Source organism: Ictidomys tridecemlineatus, chromosome 5 (assembly GCF_052094955.1).
Source record: "Ictidomys tridecemlineatus isolate mIctTri1 chromosome 5, mIctTri1.hap1, whole genome shotgun sequence".
NCBI lineage: Eukaryota > Metazoa > Chordata > Mammalia > Rodentia > Sciuridae > Ictidomys > Ictidomys tridecemlineatus.
In genome coordinates, this window is record NC_135481.1 from 119,283,637 (window position 1) to 119,299,118 (window position 15,482).

General features: G+C 44.5%; 2 protein-coding genes across 8 annotated transcripts in view; one reads left to right on the forward strand and one right to left on the reverse strand.

Annotated features, from left to right (window-relative positions):
- The window catches only part of Wars1 (tryptophanyl-tRNA synthetase 1), a 31,877-nt gene extending 19,180 nt beyond the window's left edge, over positions 1-12,697 (reverse strand). For 2 of the 4 annotated variants that reach the window (XM_078050892.1, XM_005333915.5), the window contains exons 1-5: positions 12,547-12,697; positions 11,662-11,729; positions 7,589-7,762; positions 4,079-4,292; positions 2,407-2,515 (exon numbers count right to left, since the gene is read on the reverse strand). In XM_078050892.1, the coding sequence (XP_077907018.1) occupies positions 2,407-2,515; positions 4,079-4,292; positions 7,589-7,699 (434 nt within the window). In that variant the 5' untranslated portion in view covers positions 7,700-7,762; positions 11,662-11,729; positions 12,547-12,697. Of the gene's footprint in view, positions 1-2,406; positions 2,516-4,078; positions 4,293-7,588; positions 7,763-11,661; positions 11,733-11,899; positions 11,919-12,546 lie in introns of those variants that run through there. The other 2 variants (XM_013362237.4, XM_040274284.2) reach the window with 2 other exon arrangements.
- The window catches only part of Wdr25 (WD repeat domain 25), a 140,112-nt gene continuing 137,261 nt past the window's right edge, over positions 12,632-15,482 (forward strand). Inside the window, exons 1-2 of one of the 4 annotated variants that reach the window (XM_040274282.2) lie at positions 12,799-14,292; positions 14,371-14,476. In XM_040274282.2, coding sequence (XP_040130216.1) covers positions 14,427-14,476 — 50 coding nt within the window. In that variant the 5' untranslated portion in view covers positions 12,799-14,292; positions 14,371-14,426. The other 3 variants (XM_021732094.3, XM_005333916.5, XM_021732093.3) reach the window with 3 other exon arrangements.

Below are 15,482 nucleotides of genomic sequence, written 5' to 3' on the forward strand. Positions count from 1 at the left end.
TGTCTGTAATCCCCCAGCAGCTTGGGAGGCTGAGCAGGAGGATCATGAGTTCAAAGCCAGCCTCAGCAAAAGCAAGGTGCTAAGCAACTTAGTGAGACCCTCTCTCTAAATAAATACAAAATAGGGCTGAGAAAGTGGCTCAGTGGTCGAGTGCCCCGGAGTTCAATCCACAGTTACCCCCCAATCCCCCTAAGAAAGAAGATACAAAAGAGCCATTTATGTCATAGTACATGCCTGTGGTCCCAGCTATTTGGGAGGGAGCGGAGGCAGGATGGTTGTGAGTTCAAGGCCAGCCTGGGCAACATAATGAAACCATGTCTCAAAAAACAAACAGATAAACAAAACAAAACAAAATAAAATACCAATAAGCACACGAAAAGATGTCATTAGGGAACAATCCCCGAAACCACAGTGAGATACTGCTTTATACCCACTAGGCTCGCTGTAAGACCACAACAAAAGCTTGGGAAATAAGTGCTGGTAAGGCTGTAGAAACTGGAACCTCTGTACATGGGTGGCTGCAGTGGAAGATGATCACTGCTACTGTGGGACAGTTTGTCGGTTCCCCAGAAAGATAAACAGTTACCACCTAAGCTACCAATTCTATTCCCAGGTGCACACCCAGATCTAAAGCATATGTCTACCCCAAAGCTTGTTTACATCAAAATGTCCAGGGCAGCATAACTGATAACCAAACAATGAAAATAACCCAAATGTCCATTAACTAATGAACAGATAGACAAAATGTGGGGTTCATCCATGTGATGGAACACTTTTTTGGCATAAAAGGAATGAAGGCTGGGCAGAGTGGCACACGTCTGTACTACGGGGGAGGCTGAGGCAGGAGGATCTCAAGTTTTGGGTCAGCCCACTTATTTCCCAAGCTTTTGTTGTGGTCTTACAGCGAGCCTAGTGGGTATAAAGCAGTATCTCACTGTGGTTTCGGGGATTGTTCCCTAATGACATCTTTTCGTGTGCTTATTGGTATTTTATTTTGTTTTGTTTTGTTTACTTAGCAAGTCCCTGTTTAAAAAAAAAACCAAAACGGTGGGGAGGGTTGGGTCTGTAGTTCAGTGGCAGAGTGCTAGCATGCATGAGGCCCTGGGTTCAATTCTCACCTCTTGGTGGGGGGCGGGGGGCAGGCAGGGAGAATGAAGCAGAGACTGTCCTTGACTTATAATGTAAAAATGTACCCACACAACGATTCTATTTTGCACTTTTAGCTCAATATTCAATAAATTAAAGGAGCTACTCCACACTTTATTACAAAGCAGGCTTTGTGTTAGCTGATACAAGAGTTCTGAGCTTGTTTATGTAGGCTCAGAACACTTCCAACGTTATGTTAAATAAAGTACATTTGTCAGGACACAACCCATCAGAGGCTGGAATATGCACAAAGACAGGCACAATGTGGAGAATCCCAGAAAACATGTACTAAAGTAAGAGAACAAGGAACAAAGGGTGAATGTCCTAGCACACTGTTCACACAAAGTTCCCACAATCTGCAAAGGCAGAGTCAGAAAGCAGACTGGCACCTGAGACAGGGAGGACTGGGGAGTGACTGCTCACAGAAGGAATGTTTTTTCTGGGTAATGAAATGTTCAGCAGTTAGACATTCTTGAAGGCTACACACTTGTGAATGGCTGAGACCCACTGATTTGCATGCTTTGAAAAGGTGAGTCTTATGACATGAGTTGAATTTCAAGTAGGGAAAATAGAGTACATTTGCTCAGAAGGTGGGCTGAGCAGGGCCTGCTGTCCTCTGGAGGCTGAATATGAAGTGCCTGGGCAGTTGCTGAGTTCTGCTGGTGACCAAGTGTGAGCAGGGCAGAACACCCTGACCACTGATCACAAATTCTGTGAATAAAGTCTGGAAGTGGGCCTATCCTAACCCCAGTAATCTGTGGGATGGGAAGGCAGAACTGCGTATTTATTGATGTTATCTGCTGGAATTTATGGTCTGAGGCAGGAACACTCTATTCCTTGAACCCTCTGTTAGTTTCTCTTTTGATAGTAGTTACAAGCAGGCTGGTACAATAGGAGGAAGAAGGCTCATAATTTCAGGAAGCCTACTGTTTATTGCAGGGACATGCTGTACTTGCACAGGAATTTTTTGTTTACATAGCTTACAGCATGTAATCTGGCACGATCTTATCTGCAATGAACTTGACCTTCATCTTATGAGGTATATAGTCTAGAAATGAAAACTAAGGGTCTGAGAATGAAAAGATGGATGTGACCCCATAGTGATTTACTGATAAGACAGAAGAAGGTGGATGGACCCCAGTCTCCTGACAGCTGGGTCACTTTGCCTACAACATTGGGAAGTTCCAGAGAAGAGTTACCTCACGATTTAGTGAACTAAAAGAGGAAGGGCAAGAGAGCCTGTGTCGAAAAGCCCCTGACCTGTGTGAGAAGAAGATGCCTCTGCGTAGGAAGCGGTGAGGTCTTTGGCCGGTGGCTCTCTCTATTCGGTTTATCAGCTCTTTGTCAATTTTACTGCTTCCAAATTGAACTGGAAAAAAATTGGAAAAAAGAGAGATGACTTTCTTAGGTGGGAGGAAGTTTACAGACCAGATATCACTGAAACGAAAGGGAAATACTAGTGATTCTTGCATGACCGCAATGACCCCAAACCTCTTTAGGTCTCTGCTGCAGTCCTTTGGCTCGACACACAGTATTGAAACAATAGCTGAGATCACAATTAGCTAAACAGGGAACAAATTCAAAACAAAATGCTGCTTGCCCAAGACTGGATTCTGATATTCGGAATGCAGTCTAGCTAGCAATTTATGACAACCGCACAGACTGCATACACACACACACACACACACAGAGCTGATGACAAAGTACAATATTCATCTACAGCTACGACTTTCCATATTCCTTAATCCTTGAACTGAATTAATGGCTGTCCTCCTGGGAACTTCCCCTCATTGATGGTCTACACTTAGAACATGGAGAATGGCTTTAACTTAGAAAAAACATGGTAGTTGTTTCTTCTTTGACAATTATTGATCTCAGAGCAAGGACCTCTCATGGAATGTGCAGAAAGACCGTAGAGGAAGTGTGTGGTAGTGGGTACATGCCACCCGTGAGAGGCATCCTTCCTAACTTCAGCTCCATAATCAACACGACTGAAGGTGAGACTTCAGGAGCCTCTGACTCCATCAGCACATGAGGACAGTTTAAATGACGGCAAAGATGTCCACTTTGGTAGCCCTTTCCCAAGCACTAAACTGCTTAAAAAAAAAAAAAAAAAAAAAAAAAAGAAAAAATCTCATAAGCTATCTACTATAGGTTATTATTTTGAAACAAATGTTATACTGTTATTTTATTTTAAAATAGTCTTTTGGGAGTATAATGCACAAAGGATTCTAGGATCTATTTTTTATTGGTGTTGAAGCTGCACTGCACTTAAGATTAATTTTAAATTTAAAAATATCATATATTTCCAAAGAAAATAAATAAATATGTTAAAGAAATACCTGCACTTCTGTATACTGCTGCACTATTTGCAACAGCCAAGATATAAAATCAACTTGTATATCCACAAAGAGATAAAAGGATAAAGAAAATGTGGATTTTCTTTATCCTTTATCCACAGTGGGAACTACTAAGCCACAAAAAGGATGAATCCTGTCATTTGTAACAACACAGATAGATGTACAAAGTAGAAGAGTGGTTACCAGAGGCTGGAGAGGGCTGGTCAATGAGGACAGAGTCCCATTGGGATGGCGGGAGATGTTCAGTTTTTTGCACAGTAGGGGGACACAGTTAATCATAATGTACTATATATTTCAAAATAGCTAGAAGATTTTGATTTTGAATGTTATCTCCACAAAGAAATGATAAACGTCTGAGGTGAAGAATGATAATTATCTGATCTGATCATTACATTATATACACACATATATGGAAGATCACACTGCATCTCATAAATATGTACAATTATTACATTTCAACTAAAAATAAAAATTTCAAAATGCTTGTAAATATCATAAATTCACAAACACTGAAGTGGATTCACTTCTAAAAAGCTGAGGCTATTCTTGGGGAAAGATAGCAGCGGGCGTACCAATGAGCTTGTCATAGTCAATGCCTTTTGCACTGCTTGTTCGTACTGTCCACGGGTCCACAAAATCCTCGCTGGCTTCTGTGGCATCTGGGCCACTATTACTCTCAGGTGTTGCGTTCCTAGGGGGGCAGTCAGCTTTGTAATCCTCGCCCATGGCAGCTTTGTAGCTCATCTTCAATGATAATAACATCTTTACTGCAGAATCAATTTCATCCTAAGAAAAGAAATGAAGATGAAAGGTGAAAATATTAACAACGGCCAGGCGCTGTGGCATACACTTGCAATCTGGGGCAGAAGGATGGTAAGTTCCGGGCCAGCCTGGAACTTATTAAGACCCTATCTCAAGGGGCTGGGGATGCGGCTCAAGCAGTAGCGCGCTCGCCTGGCATGCATGCGTCCCGGGTTCGATCCTTAGCACCACATACAAACAAAGATGTTGTGTCCGCCGAAAACACTAAAAAATAAATATTAAAATTCTCTTTCTCTCTTTCTCTCTCAAAAAGAAAAAAAGACCCTATCTCAAAATAAAAATAAAAAAGGGCTGGGGCTACTCAGTGGTAAAGCATCCCTGGGTTCAGCCCCCAGAACAAATAAACAAAGATAAACCAATGGTTGAGTCTGCAGAGCATCTGTCATGTGGCTGGCACTTTCACGTCATTACTCTGTATGGTCCCACAGCAGCCCTGTGAGGTGGGCATCACTGTGACTGTTCTCCTGTCTGAGAGGTGAAGGAGCTCACCCTGGACACTCAGGAAGCTATGGGCTCAAATGCATTTCACTCTTCTCTGTTGTCCTCGTGCTGGGGACCACTGCCAAGAACATCCAGGGCAGCAGCAGTGTCAAGCACACGCTGTGGTCATTACAAAGCCTGACTTCTTAAGCACTCTGATGCCAGAGAACAGCCCTGAAACAGAGCTGCTGACTCCCAGAGTCCCACTTGGGCACAGTTCACTTCCCTCACAGGTGCAACCAATGACACCACTAGAGAGAGGAAGAGCAACTCAGATACACGTCCTGAAGACGGATGAGCATGACAGAGGTACTCCAGGGAGTTCTCTGGGAAACAGTTACTCCACTAGCTATTTTTTTTGTAGTTGTAGATGGACAGAATACCATTTATTTTTTTTTGTGTTGCTGAGGATCGAACCCACGAACCTAGTGCCTCACACAACTAGGCAAGCACTTTGCCACTGAGCTACAACCCTAGCCCTCCACTAGCTTTTGTAGTCTCAGCAATTATACCGTGTTTGTATATTTATTGTTTAAAAATGATTGTTAAAAAAGCAATGTAAAATGTATCCTTGGGTACCTTGGAAATCTATTAAAGACTCTTCTCTTCTAGAAGCCCACACTGGCCACCCCAGGGGGCCTGGTATTTAAAAGAGCAGGCCTAATTAAGCCAATTAGTCATGCCATGCCTAAAGCTCTAGTCCAGTAATTGGCCTAGTTGGATTAGATCACAAGTAGAGAATATTCATAGTCCAATTTGCCTGCCAAGGGAAATACCAACATTTCCACTGAGCGTTCACACAGAATGTACTATAAACTGAGCTACCAGTAGAGGACCACCATGGTGCCAACCTCATTCAGAGAGCTCTTCTCTCAGGCACAGCACCTTGGCCACAGAGGACCATTACTCTGAGGTAATCTGTGCTTCATAACATTATTTGGAATTCATAACATTTTTTGAAACTCATCAAAATAATCCCATAGACACGAATCATATAAGAGAGAAGATATTTGTCCAGGTTAGGTGGGCAAGCATGTTCTACTCATTTCACTTCTGTTATGCCTAGGCTCTATGTTTGCAATAAAATAAATGTTTACCAAGTCTAATCTATTGAATCATCTATGGGAAGACTTGCCTTGCTTTGAAGTCCACTGAAATCAATACTTTTTGTCACTGGTTGTGTTGACAGTTCATACTCTATCTGGTCTTATTCTGCTTTACAGAAGGCTCTACAAAGATGAAACATTTAACCCAGGTCCTTGCTCAAGGACTGTCTGTAACCTGGAAGGGAACTGAATAGATATGGAGAATTTTCTGGTTTTTAATTTATTTTTTTAATATTTATTTTTTAAGGTATAGATGGACACAACACAATACCTTTACTTTTATGTAGTGCTGAGGATCAAACCCGGGTCCCACCTGTGCGAGGCGAGCGCTCTACTGCTAAGCCACAATCCCAGCCCTGAATTATCTGTTTTTAATCTAACATGGACCAGGACACTGAAACAGAATGTAAACACTGCTGTTCTGAAGAGATGCAAAACGATATACCATCCTACTTTATTTTTTAGGTCAGGCACAGGCAGAGCCATCAGGGGTGGCAGGAATTAGGGTGGAGGTGAGGGAGGGAGGGTGGCTTCTAGGTGCTACTCTGCTGGCTCTTGATTTGGGTGCTGGTGACAATTCAGTAAGCTATCTGTTTAAGATGGCCATACTTTTCTGTAGGAATGGCTTATCACCCCTTATGATCCAAAGTAATTTCTTTAGCCCTTTGAAACTGTACACACCCCCTGCCACTGTCTCCCCTCAAAGCCCCCAGGTTCTGACTCATCTGTTTCTTAGGACATTCCTGCCTTAGTGAGTTGTTGCTGATACAGGTTTTATGGCAAAGAACCTGAAGCACCACAGTCCTTGAGTACTGTTATTCTCAATGTGGCTTGAAAAGTTCGCTAGAAGTGAATTTTTAAGACACCAGGTGCTTCTATTATAAACACATTTCAAGGTCTGATACAAACTGACTTCTGAATTTTTCATGGCTTTATTTGTTTCATGGTGTAGACTCTGATCTTGCTAGTGTGTGTCCATGGACTGCAGGGAAAAAAAAAACACTTTGGAAGAAAATCAGCAGGGAGGAATATAAGAAGTGTGATGTTTAGATTGGTGGTGGGCATGGGGGCACAGCTAAAAGAATCGTAAATATTTGTCTGGCAGCAGGAAATGGAGACAGGCAGTGTGGGGAGGGCTGGGGTACAGCTAGTCCTCCATATCTGTGGGTTCTGTATCCTCAGATTCAACCAAACTTGCACTGAAAATAATTTAAAAAAAGAAAGAATCTGTACTTATACTAAACATGGACAGACTTTTTTTTTCTTGTTATTATCTCCTAAATACTGTAACAACTATTTATATAGAATTTACATTGTATTAATTAACCTAGAGATGACTAAAGTAATGGGAAAACGTATGTAGGTTATATGCAAACACTATGTGATCTTTTTTTTTTTTTATTTTATTTTTTAAAGAGAGAGTGAGAGAGGAGAGAGAGAGAATTTTTTTTAATATTTATTTTTCAGTTCTTGGCGGACACAACATCTTTGTTGGTATGTGGTGCTGAGGATTGAACCCGGGTCGCACGCATACCAGGCGAGTGCGCTACTGCATGAGCCACATCCCCACCCGACACTATGTGATCTTGTAAAATGGACTTAGGCATGTGTGGATTTTGGTATTTTTTTTTTTTTTTTGGGGGGGTCCTGGGACCCCTCAACAAAGTCACTTACTTTTGATGCCTTTTCAGCTTTGAGGGTCCTCACAAGCTCGCCTTGAGCAGCTATGCTATTGAACAGGTCCAGTGGAGAGGCACAGGGCTCCCCGTTGGGCCCGTCTGCCATCTTTTAGGCTTGAGGTTCAGAGCTGGCCAGCGGGGTCAGAGGACTCCAGCAGTGGAGACAACACTGTGGAGAAAAGAGATGGAGGTGGGGAAGCAGATTCATAGAGTGCAATTGATTTTCCTTTCCTGTATCACCTTCTTTCAGAAAAAAAGGTTTGAGTTATTAACAAAACAAATGGATAACATAAATAAAAATGTAAACACAAATTTGGGGCCAGAAAAATGAGGATAAGAGGAAGAATAAACAATAAAGCAAAGGACTTGAAGACCAAGTTGCCTTAAAACAAGGAGGGACTTGCATTTCCTCTGGGAACATTCACCAATGTGCTTTAGAAAATCCAAGTTCACTAGAGCTAAAAACTGCTTTGTTCTTTATCTTAATTGCATGGGTAAAGAATTCTCAGGCCTTTGCCACCACACCCAACAAATTGCCTCTGAGCAAATGGCTTCCACTGCTGGCTAGATGCTGTGTTCTCAGACACAGGGACCTTATCAGATCTGAGTACTATATATAGCTTGACTATTCCACATGCTGCCTTACTTAACTGCAAACCTCTGAAGAAGGTGCTTCTAAAATTTATTTATTTATTTTGTGGCACTAGTGATTAAACAGAGGGGTTCTTGCCACATCCCCAGACTTTTTTTACTTTTTTAAACTTTGGGACCGGGCCTTGCCAAGTTGTTCAGGTTGGCCTCAAACATCTTGTCTCTGCATCCTCAGTAGCTACCTGTGCCTTCTCTTAATTATTATTTTCTATTAACCTTGAAAAACCCATGCCCTTTCTTGGGTTAGTCACTTGCCCTGTCTCAGTGTCAGTTTCCTCATCTATAAAATGGCACTGCCAGGAACATTTTCACCACCTCAAGAGCTGTTATAAGGACAAAATAAGAATTAAAGAAAGATCAGTAGAGGAGAGGGAGGGGAGCAAGGGGAAGGAGAAGGGGGATGTGCTGGGGATTGAATTAAGGCAAATTATATTCCCATGCTTTTGTGGTTATTTAAAAATGTATCCAAATGATATAAATAAAAAGAATTAAATATTTGTTTATAAGGTGTGTAGATTTTATCTAAGCCAGTAGGTCAGTGAAACTGAAAGGGGGAAGAGATAGCAGGGCTCCCATATTTTCCCCTTCCTGGGAACCACCTTGATTTCCAGGAAGGAAAGTTAGGTGAGACAATTGACTTAGATAACAAAGTTTAGGAGGCCTGTGACAAGGGATGGAATATGGAAGAAACTTCCATTTACTGCAGAGAGCAGGATAAACTCAGGTTCTCACTGGCTATCAGTAAGCTGACCAAATTACTCAGTCTTAAGCTCTCTCAGGGGGTCTTTGCCAGTACCAAACAACAATGAAAATAACAAAACCACAAATGACACTGCACATTATCCAGAATTTTTCTACTCTCAAAAGTGGGTGTGAGTGTGCAAGCTCTCTACTAGCAGACAGGCTTGAACAGTCAGAAAAACTCTTTTGAGGTTCCGACACTAGGGGCTGAGCCAGATCTGATGCCAAAGCCATGGTGACTATGGGCTCTCAGAACTGCAGCTGCTCCCCATACAGAATGCCTTACTCTCCTCTCCCTGGTCACTGCTCAGTATCTTTCCAATTTAAACCTCAGTTTTTGGCAGGCTTTCCTAACCCTTGTGTTTCTGTGACCAAGTGGGTCACTCCACCCTCTGAGACCCCTGAGCATTCCCTTCAGAGATTCATCAAACATGTACAGTGCAGTTTAGCTCTTCATGCCTTCTTCAGTAGACAGGGCTGGGGATGTGGCTCAAGCGGTAGTGTGTTCGCCTGGCATGTGCGGGGCGCTGGGTTCGATCCTCAGCACCACATTCAAATAAAATAAAGATGAAAACTAGTCCACTGAAAAGTAACCGTTTACTGAATGAATCCTATAAGTCATGTGTTTCAACTTTTTTCTCAAGGTATGTTCTCTTCTAATATTTTTACAAGTAATTCTTCTTGTTGAAGGTTGATTTCTCCCATCTGGACTTTAAACATCTCTTATTGAACGTCTTGACATTGATCTGGGGAGAGCCAAGCAGGTCCCCTGGAGTCAGCTCTGGGTCTATTGTCTCTAGTTTTGATTTCCACACCTATTAACTAATGTCTATCCACCATCCTCACTCTTCTCTACATTTTCCTTTGGCTAACTCTATCCTTCTAAAAATGTGGTACCCTGCATGAATAGCAACAAGCAGTGGAGTAATGTTCTGAAGTCTTTAAGTAAGACCCAAATCAAATATAGATCAAAAGTACTTTTAACAATTCCTAGCTCGCCAATTCTCCTGGAACCCCGGAAGAACTCCAAAGTAACGGTGCCCGAGGCATCAGGACCACCCTAATCCCAGAACCGCCCTGTTCCTGGAGGATCCGCCCTAATCCTGGAGCAGGGTCACCTTTCAACCATTCCCTCTAGCAAAATGCCAGGAGTCATTCCACTAAACTGTGGCTCTCAACATGTGGGAGTCACCCACACTACTTAAATCCTCTCCCAAAGAAGTTATATATTATGTAATTTATTTTTTGGTACAAGGGATTGAACCCAGGGTGCGTAACCACTAAGCCACATCTCCACCCCTTTTAAAATATTTTTATTTAGAGACAGGGTTTCACTAAGTTGCTTAGAGCCTCACTAAATTGCTGAGACTGACTCTGAACTCGAAATTCTCCTGCCTCAGCCTCCTGAGCTGCTAGGATTCCAGGCATGCACCCAGCATGATGCAACTTCTTGAGTGAGCCTTCCAGAAATGATCAAAGATGAGAACAGAACTACCATCTTCCTCATTTCATGCATTCATCCATTTGTCCTATTATTGTTTAAGCAGCTTCCTCCCCCACTCACCTATTCAACCCCTTTCTTTATTTCTTTGTTAGCTAACTTTTATAATTAAGTTTAATTTCCGAAGGTATCAGCTTACTGTTCATGAACCTTTGAAATTACATCAAAGTTCCCATGCACTGGTTTGAGATTTTAGGCAGGGTATCTATCCAGGCTTCACTATTTTTTCAAAGGGGTCTGAGATGCTGAAAAGTTAAGGATCATTGCCTTACATGTTTACCACATAAGCTGCAAATACAGAGTCGAGTTTTTGTTAAGGAAAGCCTACTTATTTCGCCTATTTAACTAACACTATAATCTGGAAGAAAGAGGTGCTGAAGTTTCAAGAACTTCATCTTATGCTCATTTTGTTCTGGATGGGCATAACAGGAACATAAAGAATGTGGACACAATACTGGGATAAGAAACAGAAATAATAATGCCCTGGGCTGTACTGAAATCATCACAGATAAAAATATACTAATTCTTTGGTGTGGGGAAGGATAGCATTAAGGCAGCCAATTCTGAAGCAGCTGGGAAGAACAGGTAACCCAGAAAAGTTTCTGGATGCCTAGAATACCACAGAGGAGGGATGATGGCTTCAGAGTGTGGCTATTAATGGTTTTGGACTCGCAAGTTCCCAGAGGACAAGAAACGGCTTCCTCAGGGTAAGCAGTTCTTTACACCTCAAACTCTGGATTAAGTTCCATTAACACAAAAAGGAAAGATTATTTTTTCTCCTCCAAATAATAAAATGAACATTGTCTTAAAAGGAAAGAAGATATTAAAATATCTGAAACCAGGTATTAGGTACTTTGGACATCACAGGAATGCTAATATGCTCAGATGCTGTTTAAGGAGGCCATGCCAGGAAAACATATGGCAGCCAACAAAAAGGTGCTGAAGGCAAGCTATGAATCCAACCAGCAACTGTTCATCCACCATCTTTATTCTCTGTGGAAGCAGGGAACCTCCTGAACTTTGGGTCAGTGGGATGAAATCAAAAGCAAAATGCCCTAGTCCTGAGAGACACAATCTCTTATCCTCTAAACTGAGGTTTCCTGTACTTTGGTACAAGGCTGGTTAAAACACTAAGAAAAACAAACCCCCAACCTAGCAAAGATGTTCATACATACCCAGGCTGTGGGACAAACTGCAGAGGTGGCCACCGGTCACACCAGGCAGTCCAGCAGCGGAGAATGCCCTGCTGAGACACACAGAGAGGGTCTTTAATACTCTTCAACCTTTTCTTTCAGTTTCCTTTTTAGAAAAGGTACTTTTCGTTCTGGTCACTCCACCCCTTCAGCTATGCACACTTATGAGTTTCTTATAAACCACCCATTTTCTCAGAAACACTTTAGCCTCTTGACCAACCTCCTTGATGAGCCTGTCCAATGAGGGGCGGGCTGGCTGCTGGTGTGTGTGATGGGGGAGGGGAACCGAGACAGATGAAACCCTTAAGAGAACCCAGAGTTCTATATACCTTTACTCATTGCATCAGCCACCCCCCGCCGGGGCTGGCGGCCGTATCACTTCCCCACCCTCTTCCTGTTCCCCACCCTAGGCATCTGTAAATTCCCTGCGGCTATTGTGCACCAAAGCGGCGCAGTGGGAAGTCCTTAGTGCGGAGGTCGGGAGAGGGCCGGGTTTCACTCCCTGCTCGGGCATCTTCTGACTGTGAATCCTGGGGCAAGTCATGTTACTTCCCTGCTCCTCCCTCAGTGTCCACGTCTGTGAAATGGGCACAAAGGAGCCTCCAGACCCTACTGCAGGGGACCAAGGCGACACGACAGGCACTAAAGGACGAGGGACCTTCTGGGACAGGGCGGGAGAGAGACCATGAGGGTCGGCTGCGCCCAGAGGTATAGGGTGGGGTGATCGCGGCCGCCTCCGCGCCCTTCGAAGCGCAGGCCGGACTTCGAGGAAGGTGACCCGGCGCGCAGGCTGCCTCAGAGGGCAGGTCCCCGGGTGCCGCCCGCGTCCTACGGCTCCAACACCCCGATCTCCCCGCCTTTACTCACACGGCCCAGCCGGGCCAGTCAGCGCAACCGGCTCAACCACGGGTGGTTTCCTGCGCGTCCGTGGAAACGCAGTCCGGCTGGAATAACTTCCGGACCCGGTGCTCCGTCATTGGCTGCTCCTTCGGGGGGCGTGGCGGATCCCGCCTCCGATTGGCTGGCGGCCCCGGCGTCGCGGCGGAACGGGACTGGGCGGCGCGGTGCAGGCCGGACTGCCTTGGGGAATATCCAGCGCTTCCGGTGCGTGTGGTGAGCGGCGGGCCCCGGGAGGGAGGTTTCTGGGACCGGGCGGCGCTCGGAGCGCTCCCCATCCCACTGCGCCGGTCTTTCATAGTCGTTCGCCTTCCTTTCATTTCCTGTTCCTTCCGAAAGAGCTGTGCTCGGTACTCCCGTTAGCCCTTAGTAGTCACAGCGCGGCTAACTCCTATTCATCCTTCAAAACCCATCTTTGGTGGTGTGTTGCTCGTTGCTTTGGTCGGTCTGTGGCTGCGGGACGGGACCCGTGTTTTCTGTTTAACATATGCCCACACCAGACCCAAAGCAGGGCTTGACAGAGATGGTCGTCAGGAAACGTCTGTTGAATTGAAAACATCCTATTTCGTTTGCTCCCTTTTGCCCTCTCCCATCAGGTTGCCTTCCGCAGATATTTCTAATCTCTCGAAACAGTGGATAGAACCCACAGAAGGTCCTGTCCGCACGGGAAAGGGCCTCTTTTCTCCTGGGCTGGCGCCTTTTGTTCTATCTGGTTGTCTTCTTCTTGATTGAATCACTCGTCATTTTTCTTCCCTTTTTCTTTCATCTTAGAAACAAAAGGCAGCAGACACTTCCTGAGTCGACTGTTGTTCCCATTCGCTCCCACCCTCCGTTTTGGTCTGTTTTCCTTGAATTGTCCCTGACTCTCACCCCTGGACTTGGTTGGTTTGGTTGGTTCTGTTGCTTCAACTGGCTCCTCACCTCTATTCTCCTGCCTCCTTGAGGACGATACCCAGATGGCTTCTGTCTAAGGCCTTCTTCAGCCTCCCTAGGAAACTGCAGTACCCCCAGTTCCTCTGTTGTAGTTTTCTCCTTTTGATGTCTCATTACCTGCTTCCTGTGGCTAACTCGACTTTGGGTGTCTTTCCCCACTGGCTTGTGAGTGTGGTGAGCACCAAGTATCCTTTACTGTTTTGCTTAGTGCTGGTGTTCCAAGCACCCAGTGTTTGTTGAGTGATGAGTGGAATGTGGAGGGAGCAGAGTCTCAGGAGCCCTGCTGTCTGTGGGTATTCATCCCAGCCTTTCTGCCTTGCCTTATTTGGGATGAAGCTGATGGGCCTCCCTGCTCCCTGATCTTCCTCCTTAGGCCTGTCCTGTGAGCTGACCACTGTGGGTGGGGCAGGTGGGAAATCATCCTTCTGGCTGAGCACAAGCTCCCTGATGGTGGGAGCGTGGTGGATTCTCTTTGGCCTTGAGGACCTGTGATGGGTGGCTCTTGGGTGCAGTGGAGGAGGATGGCCTTGGGACCTGGTCAGATGTTTTACAGATCACATCACTTGTAGAGCATGGTTCCTTGAATTTAGAAATAGTCTTTCATATTATGTTCAATTCACTTTGAGAAGGGCTGGCCAGTTTAGAAGCTCTGGGTGTGGATGTTGTTACTTGCCTGAGGCTGTGGGTGGGGAAGGCTGACTTGAGACATGAATATGACCTGACCTGGCAGTGGAGCCTTCTGGCGAATGGGGCCTTTTGGGGGAAAGGTGTCCCGGAGGAGAGGTGGGTGACAGGCTGTCTGGAGTGAGGTAGCAAAGGCCTTGGAGGGAGCCTCATGCTGACCTTACTCCACACGTGCAGAGCCACAGGATTCCCCTCTACCCCACTGTGCTGAGGATTGACCCAGGACCTTGTATATGCTAGGCAAGTGCTGTACCACTAAGCCACATCTACAGCCCTGTCACAGGTTGGTTGGTTTTTTAATCTTTTATTTTGGCAGGGGGACCAGGGATTGAACCGGGGTATTTAACCATCCCTAGTCCTTTTTAATGTTTTATTTTGATAAAGAGTTTTGCTAAGTCACTTAGGGCCTTGCTAAGTTGTTGAGGCTGGTTTTGAACTTGTAGTCCTCCAGCCTCAGCCTCTCAGTCTCTGCATATGGTGAGTGGCGCAATGATTACAGGTGTGGGTTCTGGTGCCAGGCTCCACAGGGTGTACTGAAGTATAGTCCTTATCTGTCTTGAATCTTGAAAGGGGTCGATTACCTGGGCTCTCAGAGCTGCTAGATCATGCCCTCTGCTGGCGGAGTTGTGCCTATTATTCTTGTTTTCTTCCTGCTACTGCTTCTTGCCAATAACAGAATTAATATACTGGACTCCAAACCAAAGCACTTCTTACTGGGAACTAGTTGGTAATGATTTATTATGTTTGATGGTTCAGAATTTCAGGAACAATTACTTACTTATTTGATTGATGGATTTTTTTTTTTTTGCTATACTGGGGATTGAACCTAGTGGCACTGCACTACTGAGCTATAGTTCCAGTCCTGTTTATTTTTTTATTTTGAGACAGGGCCCCACTCTGTTTCCCAGGTTGGCCTCAAACTTGTGATCCTCCTGCCTCAGCCTCCTTGTAGCATGAGCCACCAACTTGGCAGGAAGGAATTTTTTTTTTTTGATGGTGCTGGGATTGAACCCAGGGCCTTGTGAATGCTAGGCAAGCACTCTTCCAACTGAGCTATATCCCCAGTCCCAGGGAGAATTAAAAAAATTTTTTTAAAAATGTTGCTGAACCTTTATTTTATTCATTTATTTATATACGGTGTAGAGAATTGAACACAGTGCCTCACACCTGGTAGGGAAGTGCCTACCACTGAACCACAGCCCAGCCTGGAATTATTTTTTAAATATATTTTTTTAAATTGTAGATGGACCCAATACCTTATGTCATTTATTTTTATGTGGTGCTGAAGA